This window comes from Saccopteryx bilineata, chromosome 5 (genome assembly GCF_036850765.1).
Source record: "Saccopteryx bilineata isolate mSacBil1 chromosome 5, mSacBil1_pri_phased_curated, whole genome shotgun sequence".
NCBI classification, from domain to species: domain Eukaryota; kingdom Metazoa; phylum Chordata; class Mammalia; order Chiroptera; family Emballonuridae; genus Saccopteryx; species Saccopteryx bilineata.
Genome location: NC_089494.1, coordinates 149,112,269 through 149,130,798, shown reverse-complemented (window position 1 = coordinate 149,130,798; position 18,530 = coordinate 149,112,269). Strand labels below are relative to the sequence as shown.

Here is an 18,530-nt window from a genome sequence, read left to right as displayed (position 1 = left end):
CTCTTTTCATGTTAGCTTTGACGTGATAATAAGTGAGTAGCTAAATTTTCTGCCAAGAGACGAGGATTTGAATGCTGAAGCTATCACAGGAAAGGAGATAACAGCTGAGAGCTTTCCCAGAAGCTTATGTTTCTCTGAACACCGATTCTGTAAGTTCTCCTCTTCCACGCCCCGAACTAAGATGGTCAAATCAGTTATGGGGACAATACCTGATGGGGTTTGGAGCCTTTCCTGGTTTATCTCCCTGGTCTCAAGCAATGAAGCCGTTTTTGTAAATTGTTTTAGGTTGTGGAATTAAAGCCAAATAGGTGAGTCAGTGTTTTGTGTGCTTGAATCTTAGCACCCTAGGAAGCAGCAGGTGGAACTGCCTGGCTGCACCCTTAGTCCCTTTGGCAGGGCTGAAACGGTGAGCTGAGCTGGAGTCCCAGGGAGCCTGGGAGACATCGTGGATGGAAGTGTGATGGGCTCTGAGTCTCTGCACACTTGGCCTGGTATGGTGCCCAGGTAAGTGTGCAGAGGAGGGAAATGGTCCTGAAGAATTCGAAGAGAACTGGAGTATCAGAACAGTATGCTAATGTGACCCAGCTGTGCTAGATGTGAGTTCCTTCAATGCAGGGCTGGGTCTTACTCTTGCTGTCACCTTCATTGCTAGTACAGTGGACCCATGACAGAAGCTCCATATTGGAGTGCTTATTGAAACTGATCCTGACCCCCTCTCCCTTTCTTAAAGGCCATTTACGGAGACACCATCTCTTGTTTTCTCGGTTACTCTGCTTTGGCGGTCAGCTGGAAACATAAAACACACCCAATTCTGTCTTCTTCCATCCGAGAGTTTTCAGCTTTCTTATATTTCTCATTTCCCATCCAAGATGAAGCTCTGATTTCCCACATGAATTTTGTTTGGAACTTTATCTTGCTTGGGTTGAACTTAGACTTGCATTGGGGTTTTCTACCAGTCTCCACAACAGTGAGATTTACTAGTTGAAGGGAGAAATAGTAGATTAAATTTAATATAATATAGTAGCATTGATCTACAGTAGGAGGTCAACAAGGCTATGAAGTCCTCGAGGGGAGAAACTCTTCTTTATCTTTGTTTACCCCTAGCCTTAGCATGGACTCCAACATACAGTGTATGCTCAACAAATATTTGCTAACTGAATTTATTTTAATGGCATTGCTTACAAGGAATGTTATGTAGAGGTAGGGATAAAGCTTTAGCAAACAGTTGATGTGTATTATGTTCTTTTGGAATACAAACCTTAGAAACCTTATGGTTCCCTTTGTTTTTTCTTGGCACTTTGTTGCCCCAACCTCTGCAGGTGGAAAGAAGATTAATCTGCTCCTCTTGAAGACGTGTAACATCAGGGTTGGGAACACAGATTCTGAAGCTAGATTGCCTGGATTTGAATCCAGCTCCATCATCCACAAGTCACTTAATCTCTCTAGACCTCAGTTTCCTCATCTGTAAAATAGGGATGATAATGGACTTGTTATTAGGATGAAATGAGTTAAAATATTTAAAGTACTTAACAAATACTTGCCAAGTTTCTAGACAGGACATGTAACCTTGAGTCATCCCGCATGCCTGGAGGACTTTTTTCCCCACATCTCCTCACGTGTCACTCCTGCTAATTCTCTCTCTTTCTTAAAGATTTTATTTATTGATTTTTTTAGAGAGAGGGGAGAAAGAGAAAGAAAGAGGGGGGGGAGAGAAATGGGAAACATCAATTCAAAGAGGTTGTTTCCTGTATGTGTCTTGACTAGACAAGCCCAGTGTTTCGAGCCAGTGACCTCAGCGTTCCATGTCTGCCTTTATCCACGGTACTATCCCAGGTCGGGCACTCCTGCTAATTCTTGAATAGTAGTGAGTGAACCCCAGTCAAGAATGTGTAGCCAGGTTGAGGAGGCAAACGCAGGCTTGAGCTGTCCTGTTCTGGTGTCCCACAGGCACAGACATCAATGGGGCCCTGCAGACGGCCCTCAGGCTGCTCAACAGCTACGTGGCCCACAACGACATTGAAGACCGCAGCGTGTCCCTCGTCATCTTCCTGACAGATGGGAAACCCACTGTTGGGGAGACCCACACCCTCAAGATTCTCAACAACACTAAGGAGGCTGCCCGGGGCCAAATCTGCATCTTCACCATTGGTATCGGGAATGACGTGGACTTCAAGCTGCTGGAGAAACTGTCACTGGAGAACTGTGGCCTCACACGGCGCGTTCACGAGGAGGAGGATGCGGGCTCACAGCTCATTGGGTCTGTCTGTCCTCTTGGGACACTAATGAGAGATTTTCAAAAGGGGCTTGAGGGTTGTGTTTTATGAGAGACTCAAAAATGCAGATGATGTGTTAAATAAAAAACAAAGATTAACTTCCCATATTTTCAAAATCATTCAAAACTATATTCAAATAGGAAGTATTCAATGTATTAATTTAATAATGTAAATGTTCATAAGCAGAAGCAAGCACATTAAAACAAATCAACTGCACTGTTATACTACAAAAAATATTGTAACTACCCAACATTTTTGAGAGCTTATATTATGACAGGCATTTCTACATGCATTATCTCAGTGATCCTCACAGAAATCCTAGGAGAGGGTATATCAGGAGAAAGGCTTACCTGCCATGCAGATGACTTTTTCCTTAACATCTGGACAGGCTCAATTCTGCTCCATGAGGTCATTCAAAGACTCAAGTTCCTTCCATTTTAATATTCTGCACCCCTTAGGTGTTGTCGTTCACTGCATGATTGAAATCAGGTCACCATCACTTCTGTATTCCAGCACTAAAGGTGGGAAATGAAAAGAAAGCCAGAGCGAGCCATTTTATTTTAAGCAAAGCATTGCAGAAAGCACACATATCACCTTCACTCATATTCCATCGGGGAGAACATAGCCATATTTGGCCACTATAGAGGCTAAGAAATGTAGTTTGTAGCTGTATGAGCATCATTGAATTAAAACAAAATTATTATGAAAGAAGGGGAGACTGAATCTGAGGAGACAGCTAGTAGTCTACCAAAGTAGTTACTGTTAATGTTCCAATTTCATAGAGGAAGAAGCTAAAGTTCCAAGAGGTTATGTGTATAGTAATAAGCATGTTTCAAGACATATAGCAAAGAAATAGCTGAGATGGAAGTCTAACTCCACACCTATGCTGTCTAGATCTTTGGAAAGGGATTCTATATGTCTCTTTAGTCAGAAAGTAGCAACCATGTGACATAATTAGGAGAAAAGCTAATGCAAGTAAATGCTGCATTACAGAAAAGCAGGGTGGCAAAGTCAAGGTCAAGTATAAATATGCCAGTTAAAGCACATCCGTGACATGTACTTGGTTCTAAGAAAAATGTTTTAAGAGGCCCTTTGAGGGTGGTATGTACAGAAGAAAGTTACCCAGAGTGATTAGGGAATCTTGGAATTGTATTACCGGAAGAATAGTGAGACTGGGAGTTGATCTGACTGTACTGTATGAAGGGATGACTCCTGGGAACAGTGTTTGTCAAGCCTCTAAACCAGGGGTCCCCAAACTACGGCCCACGGGCCGCATGCGACCCCCTGAGGCCATTTATCCAGCCCCCACTGCACTTCCGGAAGGGGCACCTCTTTCATTGGTGGTCAGTGAGAGGAGCATAGTTCCCATTGAAATACTGGTTAGGGCCCTGGCCGGTTGGCTCAGCGGTAGAGCGTCGGCCTGGTGTGCGGGGGACCCGAGTTCGATTCCCAGCCAGGGCACATAGGAGAAGCACCCATTTGCTTCTCCACCCCCCCCCTTCCTCTCTGTCTCTCTCTTCCCCTCCCACAGCCAAGGCTCCATTGGAGCAAAGATGGCTCGGGCGCTGGGGATGGCTCCTTGGCCTCTGCCCCAGGCACTAGAGTGGCTCTGGTCTCGGCAGAGCGACGCCCCGGACGGGCAGAGCATCGCCCCCTGGTGGGCAGAGCTTCGCCCCTGGTGGGCGTGCTGGGTGGATCCTGGTTGGGCGCATGCGGGAGTCTGTCTGACTCTCTCTCCCTGTTTCCAGCTTCAGAAAAATACAAAAAAAAAAAAAAAAAAAAAAAAAAAAAAGAAAGAAATACTGGTCAGTTTGTTAATTTAAATTTACTTATTATTTATTTTAAATATTATATTTGTTCCTGTTTTGTTTTTTTTTTGTTTTTTCTTTTTAATTTAAAATAAGATATGTGCAGTGTGCATAGGGATTTGTTCATAGTTTTTTTTATAGTACGACCCTACACCAATCTGAGGGACAGTGAACTGGCCCCCTGTGTAAAAAGTTTGGGGACTGCTGCCCTAAACAGCTGCCATGTTGAAGCCCCATTAGTGTTTTCACGCTGTGCAGATCCAGAGGCAGAAGTGAGCCCTGTGGGTGGAAACTGCAGGGAGAAGACTGATCTACTACAAGGAGGTTCCTCTACCTCCTCAGAGCAGTTGAAAGATAGGAGGAAACCTTGGGAGACAGTGAGTTCTCTGTCACCAGGGGTGCTCAAGTTACTGCTGGATAACCTCTTGTGAGAGATGTTATGCTGGGTAAAATGTTAAACTTGGTTGCCTCTAAGATCAGGTCTGCCCCTCCGAGAGCCCACAGTTTTCTTTAGGACCTGTCCTGCCTACAGTCAGGGCTGGGCCCTGATTCTCAGTCTCTCTCTCTCTCTCTCTCTCTCTCTTTCTGTCATTCTGTTCCTCCACTTCAGGTTCTACGATGAGATCCGGACCCCTCTGCTCTCTGACATCCGCATCGATTACCCACCAAGCCTCGTGGAGCAGGTTACCAGAACTCTCTTTCCCAACTACTTCAACGGCTCAGAGATCATCATCGCTGGGAAGCTGGTGGACAGGAAGATGGATCTGTTACATGTGGAAGTCACGGCCAGCAACAGTAAGAAATTTGTCCTACTGAAGACAGATGTGCCCGTGGGGCCCCAGAAGGCAGGGAATGACCTCGCAGAGAGCACCAGGTCCACAGGAGCTGGCGGGGAGGACCCCAACCACCTCGAGCGTCTCTGGGGCTACCTGACCATGAAGGAGCTGCTGACTTCCTGGCTGCAGAGTGATGACGAGCAGGAGAGGGAGCAGCTGAGGCGGAAGGCCCAGGCTCTGGCCCTGAGCTCTCGCTTCCTCACTCCATTCACCACCATGAAGTTGAAGAAATCCGCGCTGCAGACAAAGAAGCTAGAGGACAGCTATGGCATGTCTGCTGCCACGGGGCCTGAAACAGTGACGCAGAGACTGCAGCCAGGTAACCAGACTCCAGGGACAGCCAGGTGAAGGTGCCTGCACTCCCTTCTACCTCCTTCTCAGGCCTGGCCAAGGGCACCTCGGCAGTCGTCTGTTTTATTTTGTTGTATTATAATTTTTCTAAGCAACAACCCCAGATGCAGATCCTCATTTCAAGGAGTGTGTTTCATTGTTTGCTTGTTTTATTATAAACTGTGGATGTCTGTAGAAAAATTAGAAAGGGTGGCAAATGTCTGGTGAAGTCAGTCCATCCATTGATCATCAATACTGAGTGCCTAACATTCACCAGGCACTGATGGAGGCACTGAGCTGAACCAAAAAATAGACAAATGTTAATTTTCTAAGTGCTTTTCTGCATTTTTAACTACTTCAGAATTATGTCATTTTATGTGTATGCTGCATTTTATTTTCCTGAGAACATAGGTGGGGATTAATTTCTGGACCCCTGAGAGAATTGACCCTGTGCATACTTATCACTCAGAATCTAAACAGTAACTGTCATTATTAGTCTCAGCACCATTTTGACAAGAAAATTAGTAGCCAGGAAAAGAAAAAGAAATGTGGTACAACCGAAGCAGAGGATTATGGTCTAAGTAATGTCTGTTGGTGGGAAATGGCATTTTTTTTTAATGTGTAACATTTTCATTGAATTTTTTTTAAGGTCACATCTCCTTAGGAGGGGAACTGGTGTGACCCCAGGACCTAGAAATGCTGTCTCATTCATTCCTCACACTCTAAACTCTGAGAAGCACCAGGAATCGTGATGAGAGCATAAGTTTAGTATCCAGACAGACCTGAGTTTCAGCTCACCGACCCTCCTGACCAGCTATGTGGCTTGGGACAGGTTTCTGAGCCTCTTTCACCTGTAACATGTAGCTAATGATAGCTTCCCTGCAATTGCAAGGAGGGACTATGTAAAGTCTTTGGCATATATGAGTGTTTTGCAAACTTTAGACATGCTCTCCCTTGAGGAATGTAGAACTAGAAACTTATTAAAAAGTCCAGACCCTAATGTAAAGGTTTAATCTGATGTGTTGCATTTTAAGGAAGAGTGGTGCTTGTCTTGGCAAACCTAGTGCAATTTTAGTTCTGACGAAAAGCAAGTTGTGTGATGCTATTAAATAACCATATAAAGAAAGAACCAACGGATAGCTCAAAACAGTTGTTTGGAATAACTTTCCTGAAGCATCAGTTAATACTCAAAACAATATTTCTTTTCTTAATGTTCTGGTGATTTAAAAAATTTTAATTTTAGTGGTTTGAGTGTCTGTGGCAGCTGGCCCTCAGCCAGGCTTCTCACAGCAGCCATCCAGACTGAGGCGTTGCTTCTCCTCTGTGGTTGGCCGGATGCTGACGGCATCCCGCTGGCCAGGGACCAGTGCGGGGAAGACAAGGGCTCAGAGAGACACTAAGATACTCTAATCTTTAATTTCTGTGAGGGGCAAAAACCAGTGAAGAGGAGCATAATCTTATGAATATAAACAATTTGAAATAAGATATTAATTTTATTTTTAGAAATGAATTTACTTTTAGGTTATTCTTTAATTGATTATTTATTTTTGCCTGATGCTTTATGAATTGTGTTTACACACATAGTGATCGACATTGGAATCTAATTTTTATTTACCTTTTTGCATTTTTCTGTTTTTTTTAATTGTGGTACAAAAACACATAATGTTGAATTTATTATTTTAACCGTTTTTGATGTTTAGTTCAGTAGTGTTAAGTGTACTGATGCTCTGAAACAGATCTCCAGAACTTTTTTATCTCACAATCTAAAATTCTGGACCCTTAAACAATTGTATTTAAAAGAGTAAAATAATTAAGCCTCTACATATTACAACTTCATTTGTGTATTGTGAGCTGTGCTCCTCTTTAAAACAGACGATGGTTTTAAGTTGCCAAAAATGTATCTGAAAGCTGTATTTTACTTACTCAACCATCTCCTTCATCCTCTTTAATAGGTAACAGTGGTTGTTTTTTTTTTCTTCTCCTTTATAGGACCTGCTATCAAGAAATCATACAACCCAAGAATTAAAGTCTCCAAAACATCAGGTAAAGAACATAGCATGTGTGATTTAAGAGTTTATAAGTTTAAAAAGGGAACAGCCAGGAATCCCCTGAAGCCAGTTAAAATACCAGCTTATAGAAAGAAATGTGACACCTAGAGCCATGTTTCCTTTACCCATGCCAACAGTGTGAGGCAGTTCTGAGAACCAAGATCATCATGAAACCATTGCGTAAATACCATGGCCAGCAGCCTTAAGGGGCCTGATGGAAGGATCAATAGCAGGCTCACATTCTCCTCATTATGAAGTTTAAGAGACAATTTGTTTTAGAAATACATGCTTCCAGGTTCTGGTGTTACAAATATCTGTGACATGCAGGCTTTATAAAAATTATTGTATTCATTTTTTTTAAAAGCTTTGGTTTTTAGAGGGAAGAACATATAAAAAGACCATAAAGTTTCCTTGGACCAACTTTCTAAGATTGTTATGAAAATTCAGATGGAATAACAACATAAGGGCTAGGCTGGATTCTTAAAATGTACACATCTCTTCGTAACTCTTGCAGCTGATGTGCTAGATGTGCATATTCATAAAACTAAAGATATCCTTGAGATTAGCTGTGCAAACAGGAAACATATAGTCTCCAACGGGGAGAACGTAATTCCTCTCAACACACACATGCTTTGTGAAATGTCCGAAAGCCTTCCTCTTGGATGCTGCATGGAATAACAACTTTCAGACCACTTGTCTATTTTTTTTTTGAACAAGCAACATCTTCTCTTGTAAAGGGATTTGTGATGTGAGCCCAAGACACTCTCAGAGAACTGTTATATAGCTATCTATATTCCTGTTGACTCTGTGTCCTTCCCTTGTCACCTGTCCTCCACTGGGCTCGGTCATTACTACTATCGGGCAAGGGTTGTGTACATCTGGCACTGTGAGTGTCCCTAATGCCATGGCACTCTAGTCATAGAAAGGAGGGTACCCATCCACACCTCTTCACATGCTAGTCTAAGGAGAAAGAAAATGACTGGTGTCATGCGGGAAGTTGAAGAAAGTGGGCTCAGTGATAGCGGGTGTGCATGACAGTGACTCTCTTTCCTTTCCATTTCACAGCTTAGTTATCTGTGTGTGGCTGAGGTGTGGTGAAAGGGAGCATTATATTTGAATTTCAGGAACCTGAGGTCAGATATTTACCTGTACTAACTGTGTAACTTTGGTGAGTCACTTTATTTCCTAGTGGTCGTCCTCACTTAGACATTCAGGATCATTGACAGGATCAAATATGTAATACATGAGCAAATAGAAAAGAGTGCTGACGCATGGCAGGCACTCAATAAATGTCTTTTCTTTCTGTTTCTCTTCTGTTTTTTCCTGCTCTGGCAGCGGATGGAGACCCCCATTTTGTTGTGGATTTCCCCTTGAGCAAGCTCACCGTCTGCTTCAACATTGACGGGCAGCCTGGGCACATCCTGAGGCTGGTCTCTGATCATGCAGATTCCGGTAAGTTCGGCCCTCTGTCATGACCACTAGGCAAGAGCATGGGGGATACCATATCTCCTCTTTCTAAGATAGATGTGCAGGTGTATAAGGAGCACATCATAGATGCTCCATGAAGACCATTGATGATTAACTAAAGGAAGTAGAGCATGAGCTGGGGGCTTGGAGGCAGGAAGATGTGCAGTGGAAACCCTGCTTATTTTGTGGCCTTGGGTTCTCAATTAGGAAACTCCTTATTGTCTCCCTTGTAGAACAGAAATAGTGATACTCACTGTGCTGGCCTCACCAGTCTATTGTGGAGACCTAATTAAATAGTGGATAAAAGTTGTTTTGTAAATGCACAAGTGCTATATGAATTCACAATATATTATTGTTATTATGCTTTTCCATTCAAAAACTGTGATGATGGGATGTTCTAAACTCATTTATCTCAGTTCCTCGATAATTTAGTAAGTTAAGCCCAATGCTAATTACTCTACCCTGTGTGCAGGAAACATCGATGTAAGAAGGACTCTGATCTCCTTCATTTTGTGGAGGGACCATGTAAAAGAGATTGGCATATAAAAAGCTTCTCTCGTTACACACGAGTAATGGTGCCTCATGAGTGGCCATGTGGACAGCCACACAGCCCGCTTTTGTGAGAACAAACTTTGCAGTGGACATTGTGGCGTTTCTCCGTTCTGACAAAATGAGTTTCTTGGCAGGCTAGGTGACAAAGGGTCTCACAGCAGGACGATGCGGATTATGTAATTATGTAATGTTTGACCCTTACCCACGTTGCTCTCTTGCAGGGCTTTAGAGCATCATCTTCGCTTGTTTGTAACCCAGAGAGCTCTGAGTGAGCTAGGGCCTCAGTGTGGCCGTCCTGTAGGTGCCCATCCCCCTCAGGGCCGTTCTGTCATTTCTGTGTTCAGTGCAGTGTCAATGAAAGGAAGCTCAGTGCAAGATGCTTGGAGCTTTGAGGCAAAAGTGCCTGTTCTTCACTCACGCTAGGGTGTTTCCTGTCCCCAACTTCTTGCCCCAGAGAAAGCAGTTTTCTTCTGGAATTGTCCAAGGAGTTCTTCTCAAGATATAAGGAAAGATTATCACCAAAGCAGAGAAAACAAGAGTTAATTTCATAGCACTCTTTTATTTTTTATTTTATTTTATTTTGAATGATAGTATTTTCATTTATTTAAAGTTATGGTTCAACATAATGTGTCCCTTGCTTGTTAACTCATAACTTCATGAGTCATTATGTTTCATGGGTGCCTTTGATTTTTTTAAAATTAATTTTAATGGGGTGACATTGATAAATCAGGGTAAATATGTTCAGAGAAAACAGCTCTAGGTTATTTTGCCATTTGCTTATGCTGCATTCCCATCACCCAAAGTCCAATTGTCTTCCGTCACCTTCTAACTGGTTTTCTTTGTGCCCCTCCCCTCCCCCCTCCCCCTCCCTCTCCTACCCCCCACCCCATAACCCCCACACTCTTGTCCATGTCTCTGAGTCTCATTTATATGTCCCATCTATGTATGGATTCATATAGTTCTTAGTTTTTTCTGATTTACTCTTTCATTCAGTATAATGTTATCAAGTTTCATCCATGTTGCTGTAAATGATCCGATGTCATCATTTCTTATGGCCGAGTAGTATTCCATAGTATATATGTACCAAAGCTTTTTAATCCACTCATCGTAGCACTCTTTTATTAATGCAGATTGCCTCTTTGCCTGAGACCGAAATACACTGATGTGCATTACTTAATTCAGTCCCAAACACCTGATGTAGTATTGCCACCTTTCTGGACAGCACGATATTCAGTCCCAAACACCTGATGCAGTATTGCCACCTTTCTGGACAGCACAATTGCCAGGGCCTGGTTCACAGACTGCGCTCAAGTCTAGAAAAACTGCGGGTGTGTTCATGACGGTGAAGGGAAAAGAAAGGGGCTCCCTTTGCTGGCCATTGGCAGTTTTCGTATATGCCACCTCCTGAATTCTCACCACTGTCTTGTTAGGTTTCAGACCTCCTTTTTTACAGATCAGGACATTGAGGCTCAATGTTTTAAAGTGACTTGTCCAGAGATGCACACTTAGAAAGCAGAAGAACTTACGTTTTTGGACTAAGCATAATTTCACCCTTTGTGTTATATCGCACTGCTCAGGGGCATCATGGAGTCTCCAAATCAGTATCAATGGCAACTAGTAGATGAGGAATATGTCTCTTTGTCCTTCCAACCTGAATGAAAGAAATAGCAGGACAAACACAAACACACATATAATCCCTTTCTATAATATCTTGATCTAAACCTACCGGTACGTCATCCTTCACCTCCCCAGAGATACTGGTCAAACACGGGGAAGAAATTCCTTCATAACTTCATGCATTCACTTCTTTCTTCACTCATTCCATAGGCATTGAGTGGCCTCTATTTGTGAGTCAAAGTTCGTGGTGCAAGAGATATAAAAACAAGGCCAGAAGAGGAAGGAAATTCTGATCAGATGTTTTTAGCATAAAAGTGGGGATAGTTTCTCTAACCATTGCTCTCTTTCTCTCTGTCTTTGAGGTGTGACGGTGAATGGAGCATTAATCGGGGCCCCTGCGCCTCCCAACGGCCACAAGAAACAACGCACTTACTTCCGCACCATCACCATCCTGGTCAATAAGCCTGAGAGGTCATACCTTGAGATCACACCACACAGAGTCATCTTGGATGGTGGGGACAGGCTGGTCCTCCCCTGCAACCAGAGCGTGGTAGTGGGGAGCCAGGGACTGGAGGTCTCGGTGTCTGCCAATGCCAACGTCACCATCACTATCCAGGGCACCATTACCTTCGTCATCCTCATTCACCTGTACAAAAAACCGGCCCCTTACCAGCGAGACCACCTGGGTTTCTACATCGCCAACAGCAAAGGCCTCTCTGGCAACTGCCACGGGCTGTTAGGTGAGCAGCGCTGACCCTGCAGGCTCCAGGGAGAACGTGCTCCCACAGCGAAGCCGGTGCTTCAGTACCATTAGCTTGATTGAGAAGCTCAGTGGGAAGGTGGTATTTTTAATATTTTTTAAAAATTTCTTTTAGAGGGGAGAGAGAGAGAGAGAGAGAGAGAGAGAGAGAGAGAGAAGTGGGGGAGGAGCAGGAAGCATCAACTCTCATCTGTGCCTTGACCAGGCAAGCCCAGGGCTTCGAACCGGCGACCTTAGCGTGGAAAGTGTTCTTTATGCATATCACAAAAATTCTGTGTCTTGCCTCTTCATGACTTCCTGGAATAGGAATGGGCTCTATATACTACTTCTCACTGGCCTTTGGGAAAGCAAGTGGAGTCATTGGGAGTAACCCTCTGCTTCTTGACTCTTGTTCAGAAAATACATGGCAGGGCCGCTGCAGCCCAGCACCGGTATGGCACACGGGTTTCTTCCACAGGAGTCCCCGCATTGCGTGAGCAGCAGGCTATCCACGCGTGCGGCTCTACAACGAGCAGTTTCATGTGGGCCCCTGGCCCACTAGTAGAGCCGGTGCTGCCAGGGCTCGGCTTAGAGAGCAGCATTTCCTGGGGCTTGGGGTGCATGTGCTCCTGTGGCACCTGACTGCCCAGCACAAGTGCCTCTGACACACACAGACAGGACCCTCGGCCTTAGCGACACGCTCACGTGACCTGGAGAAGTCTGAGGTGTCTCAGGGATGAACTGAACCGACTGTGTTCCATCCCCTCAGCCCGGTACAATCCACAACTTTGCAGCATGGGAGATGTTACGACCAGGGAGGAGAGAGGGGAAGGCCTGACCTTTCCCTGTTTACCTTCCCCACTTCTTGTCTGCTCGGTAAGAGATTACAGTGATCTCTGTTTGGCAGTTGGGCAGCTTTCCAGTGTTAGCAAGTGGGCAGCTTCCAGACGTGGAGGCCACTACCTGTAAACCCTCCAGTCTCTCTTCGTCACCCCAGGCACCCGTTCTCATGCTTACGCTGGAGAAGGTATCAGCGCCTCTGGCAGAGTCCCACTTGGAGTGCAGTCACTGACATCATGAATTCCCCCTTTGTCTGGTACTCATGCGCATTTGCTGGTTACCAGTGGCCTAAATTGAAGTTACTTTTCCTACATGGTATGTGGCCTCCACTTGTCTTAGACCTGATGCTTTTCTTGTCCATTCAGGTCAGTTCCTGAACCAAGATGCCAGACTCACCATGGAGCCTGCCAGCCTCAGCAAGAGCACAAGTCCTTCCTTCCCTAAGGCCAGCGAGGGGTCCGACACCGTCCTGAAGGTGAAAGGGCACCAGGTGCCAGTGGTCTGGAAACAGAGGAAAATCTACAACGGGGAGGAGCAGGTCGATTGCTGGTTTACCAGGAATGCTGCCCAGCTGCTCGACGGGGAGTACAAGGACTACCTGGCAGCCCACCCTTTTGACTCAGAGACTGCATTTGGCCCGGGAATATCCAGGGGACTTGGACACTAGCAGCCTTAATGTAAGAGTGCACGGCAGGGAAATGGCCTTTGGGGACACTGTGGTGCTGCTCTTGTTGCTGGTCTGTGCCTCGTCCCCTGACAGTTAGATGTATCCCTTGGCCTGCCCCTGGTGGCCTGTATATCTGACATTGGCTCGAGCAAAGGGATCAGGAAGCTGAAGTGAAACGTTATTTTCTCTGCTTCCTCCTCCTGCCAACTATCTTTATGTCCTCTAGAGAAAGACGGCAGCACCCAGGGGGCAAAGGCCATGGTTAAAAGCAAGAAGTCTGTGCCTTATCCCAACTTGCTTGGCCGTCTCACAGCCCACCAGAAAGGACCTGATGAGAAGGTTGCCGCAGAGCTCGTTTTCTCTGTGGAAAGCCAAGTTTGGCCATGCTGCTTTCCACCCTAGCAGTGCTCAGGGGCCTCTCCTCTTGTACTGCTGCATTCTCCAGAGGGTGCCAGGGGCCCTCCAGTGGGGCCCAGGCAACGGCTCAGGCAAGTAACATGTACACTTGATCATTGTAAACAACTAAGTCTTCTTAAAAGATTATCTTCTGCTGTGATATCTTGCCCTTGAAAATTAGTTATCATTTTGATAAAAACTTGATTGCGAATAGGAAATCTACATCCCAGCTACCCATGTCTTTCTAATGGGTTTTGTAAAGACACTTTACTTTACCAATGGATATTCTCCTATTTATTCCAGTAAGCTAAATGCTTATAATAAAGAGGACGACTTCACACGGATGTTTTTTTACTGGCCTGTCTTGGTGTTGGAGAGTTGGCCAGTTGAATGGTGAAGTTTTATCAGGCACTCTTCTGCCTCCATCCCAACAGCAGCCTTCTTTGTTCATGGTCCTCCAGGAGGTGACCAGGTAGGCTCTCCCAGTACTGGCCTGGGAGGCGGGCACAGCACAGGGATGTCTGACAGCTGGTGTACAGGAATCGACCTGCATGTTCTCAGGAGGAAGCACACATGGGCTTACAAAGTCTGAGAAGCCTTCTATTGCCTCAAATAGGCAAAGCCAGGAGATCAGCATGAGTAAGGGCTCTGATTCCAGAACGTGGACGAATGATCTCATAAGGGAGAGGTTAAAATCAGTGGGGGCTTCAAGAATCTGTGACTGTCAGCCTTCTCATTGTGATCTCCCTGTGTGCCTGTTCATATTATCAAGGGGATGTGAAGCTGCTGGTGGTGTAGGAGCCTCATTTCCTGCCCTTCTCTCCAGTTCTCGCTCTTTGCTCTGTTTGGTTGTCTCAGGACCCCTGAGGTTCAGTAAACCTGATGATCCTCACTGAGTGAGGGGCACAGTCAGGACGCAGGTGAAGGCAGGAGGCACTTGTGTGCCAAATAGCAGAGAAGGAAAGATTTGGGGCCCTGGCTGGTTAGCTCAGCGGTAGAATGTCAGCCCGGCGTGAGGAAGTCCAGGGTTTGATTCCCGGCCAGGGCACACAGGAGAAGTGCCCATCTGCTTCTCCACCCCTCTCCCTCTCCTTCCTCTCTGTCTCTCTCTTCCCCTCCCGCAGCCAAGGCTCCATTGGAGCAAAGTTGGCCCGGGCGCTGAAGACCGCTTCATGGCTCTGGCTGAAATGGAGCAACACCCCAGATGGGCAGAGCATTGCCCCCTGGTGGGCATGCTGGATATATCCCAGTTGGGCACATATGAGAGTTTGTCTTTCTGCTTCCCCACTTCTCACTTCAGAAAAATACAAAAAAAAAAAAAAAAAGATTTGGGTCAGAGAAATAGAATATTTTGAGGTGAGACTGAATGAAATAAAGGCCTTTGTGCTGGTTTCACAGGAGGTCTCTCCCAGTCAGGACTGACCTCAGAGCAGGATTGCATGAAATATAGAAGCGTACTTAACACTTGGAGGGAAATCAGAGTTACAAAAATTGTTTATCGTACTTACACTCTCGTGGGAACCATTCGAGAAGCAAAACAACTTCCACATGTTCCCGTTGGACTGGAGTTGAAGTGAGCGTGGGGGACTTTTCAGCCCTCTCTCCAAGTCTCTGCTCTCTCCTCTTTGTGAACCCACCACACTGTGGCCAGCCAGCTGTGTTATTTTTTACTTCCATCTTCCCAAACTAGCTGCCTATTTCCATGTCTAGTGTGAAGGCACCTGCCCAGACTGACAGATGCTTCCATGTTTTATTTTTATTTTTTTATTTTTATTTTTTCTTCCTTCCATTTTTCTGAAGCTGGAAACGGGGAGAGACAGTCAGACAGACTCCCGCATGCGCCCGACCGGGATCCACCCGGCACGCCCACCATGGGGCGATGCTCTGCCCACCAGGGGGCGATAATCTGCCCATCCTGGGCGTCGCCATGTTGCGACCAGAGCCACTCTAGCGCCTGAGGCAGAGGCCACAGAGCCATCCCCAGCGCCCGGGCCATCTTTGCTCCAATGGAGCCTTGGCTGCGGGAGGGGAAGAGAGAGACAGAGAGGAAAGCGCGGCGGAGGGGTGGAGAAGCAAATGGGCGCTTCTCCTGTGTGCCCTGGCCGGGAATCGAACCCGGGTCCTCTGCACGCCAGGCCGATGCTCTACCGCTGAGCCAACCGGCCAGGGCCTGCTTCCATGTTTTAGAGCTCAGAGGAAGACGAGGAGCACGAGCCAGAGCCAGCCAGCGTGTGGCCAAGCTCCATGAGGACCTTCGTGTTACAAAATCTCAGTCTGGCTGTTGGATGATCCTTGAGTCAAGGTAGCAGCCTGCTGAGTGAGCACTGGGAGCAGTGATCTGTGTTGCAGGTGTGGCCTCAGAGCTCTGAGAGTAGGCCACTGCTAGGCATTCCCAGTTACTGCTGCCCTTCTAAGAGCCGTGAAGAGCAGTGCAGTGGCCTACCCATTGCTGACTCTCCTATTTAGGAAAAAAACACAATTTTTTAAAGTATCAAGGCTGAACTTTTATTTTAAAATATTTCCTTTTTAAAAATTTTTATTTATTTATTTATTTTACAGAGACAGAGAGTCAGAGAGAGGGATAGACAGGGACGGACAGATAGGAATGGAGAGATGAGAAGCATCAATCATTAGTTTTTCGTTGTGTGTTGCGAAACCTTAGCTGTTCATTGATTGCTTTCTCATATGTGCCTTGACCGCGGGCCTTCAGCAGACCAAGTCACCCCTTGCTGGAATCAGCGACCTTGGGCTCAAGCCAGTGAGCTTTTGCTCCAACCAGATGAGCCTGTGCTCAAGTTGGAGACCTCAGGATCTCAAACCTGGGTCTTCTACATCCCAGTCCACTGGGATACTCTATCCACTGCGCCACTGCCTGGTCAGGCTAAAATATTTCCTTTAAAAAAAATCTCTTTTCTTTTTTCTTCTCTTTAGTTGTACATTTCTTTCTTTCTTTTTTTTTTTGCTAAAAGTATTTACCATTAAATTTTCTCTTTCAACTGGAGACTGTGATATATGTGAGCTTGAAACTCCATAACTGTGCTGTAGTTAGGAACTTTTAATTTAATTGAAGCATGTAGTATTTTCTGTTCATCATGCATGTGAATGACAAGCTCTTTTCAATGCAGAGCAAAGGAAGGACTCTCTTCTTGGCTAGGGAAACTGAGGCACATGCAGTTGACTAATTATTTTTCTATGTTGTGTAAATGATTCCGAAGAGGCCAAGCTGAACCTCCAGAACTCCTTTTGTTAGCTTTGACCCAATGTCACCATCTGAGCAATCATTTTTTGACTAGAGCATTCATAAAGAGGGAGGGTAACTAAATGAGAAGTTGAATGAGATAGAGAAACATGTTGCAGTTGAAGGAGACAAATCGCATGTTATCATCTTAGCTAATGTTAAAGAGTCATGACAGTAGGTTAAGATCTTCAAAGTCTTCATTTCTGGGTTCCCATCTTTTTCTGCATCTAAAAAGATTGCTTCTGATGGGTCCTCTTTAAGGCTCTTCTATTTTAAAGTTTTAAATTTCCCATATAAAACAGATGAACAGTCTCTACACAGCCATGCTGGGTACTTTATCTTCTTCCATTTGACTTTCTGATGATTTATTACTTCAGGCTGGAGGGAGTGGGTGTTTGGGAGTATCAACCATCTTGGCATTCCATCACAGCTGGGCAGCTGTGACACAGGCACTGGGAACTGGGAAGAGCACCTTTTTGTTTCTTTCTGGAGGAACATTAAATCTTTAATTGAGTCATGTATCCTCATTGCTGGATTAAGGACAGAACTCATTTCTTTACATTTATCTCTTGGATGAACTGAATGATATGGACTGAATCTGTTTGTCCCCCCAAATTCATATACTAAAGCCTGAATCCCAAGTGTGATGACATTGGAGGGTGGGACCTTTTAGGAAGTGAGGAAGTCATGAGAGTAGAGACTCATGAATGGGATTAATGTCCTTAAAGAAGAGACCCTAAAGAGCTCCATTGCCCCTTCTACCATGTGGTATTATAGGTAAAAGATGCCATCTATGAACCAGAAGGTGGGCTCTCACCAGACACCAAATCTGCCAGGGTCTTGATCTTGGACTTACAGCCTTCCAAACTCTGAGAAATGAACGTTTGTTGTTTAAGCCCCCCAGCCTGTGCCATTCTTGATCTAGCAGCCTGAGCTGAGTAAGATACTGAATCAAAATGTGAATTCTTTTCATTCCTTCAAGCTACACAGAATGTATACAAACAATGCTGTTAGTAAATTTTGGAGGACTCTTAGAACCAGAAAAACACGATTCATCTAAAATAAACAGCAAATAAAGTAATAGCTAAATGAACACTTAGAAATATAACTGAATATTTATTTTAGTCAATTTAAAATAATAAGTAGGGGACAAGATAGTTCACATTCAACAAACATTTTTCTTAAAAATTTATAGGAGAGTGACATCTAAAAATAAACAACATATTGGCTTATTTATATTTTGAGGAAAAACAGAATTAAAGCTCTAGAGAATAAAATTTGATGATTCTAAGTTCACTGTTTGTTTGTAGCAACTTATGAATTACCGTATTTTTCGCTCAATAAGAGGCACGTTTCCCCCCAGAAGTAGAGGGTAAAATGCCTGGTACATCTTATGGAGTGAGAAGTACGGTATTTTATTAAATATTTTAACACACCATTTGGTTCATATATATATATTTTTTATTTTCCTCCTTAAAACCCTAGGTGTGTCTTATGGAGCAAAAAATACAACAGTACATAAAAATATACATAAATGAAGTAGTGAGTGGCATTGGAAGAATAATGTTAAAACATGCAAATTCTTATATATAGAACAGCAAATATACAACAGCCATTACTGACCTTTCATAAAACTGTCAAGGAAGCAGAGAAGTGTCTTAAACCTCTCAGTACCTTATTTCAGGGACCCTGGCATCTCAAAGCTTTGATCACCTTCCT

The 18,530-nt window shown here is 44.7% G+C and overlaps 1 protein-coding gene across 2 annotated transcripts in view; it reads left to right on the top strand.

Annotated features, from left to right (window-relative positions):
• The window catches only part of ITIH5 (inter-alpha-trypsin inhibitor heavy chain 5), an 83,764-nt gene extending 69,853 nt beyond the window's left edge, over window positions 1-13,911 (top strand). For both annotated transcript variants that reach the window (XM_066279646.1, XM_066279645.1), the window contains 6 exons: window positions 1,948-2,257; window positions 4,692-5,236; window positions 7,237-7,290; window positions 8,631-8,747; window positions 11,294-11,671; window positions 12,876-13,911. In XM_066279646.1, coding sequence (XP_066135743.1) covers window positions 1,948-2,257; window positions 4,692-5,236; window positions 7,237-7,290; window positions 8,631-8,747; window positions 11,294-11,671; window positions 12,876-13,177 — 1,706 coding nt within the window. In that variant the 3' untranslated portion in view covers window positions 13,178-13,911. The remainder of the gene's footprint in view (window positions 1-1,947; window positions 2,258-4,691; window positions 5,237-7,236; window positions 7,291-8,630; window positions 8,748-11,293; window positions 11,672-12,875) is intronic.
• Window positions 13,912-18,530: the final 4,619 nt, after the last annotated feature.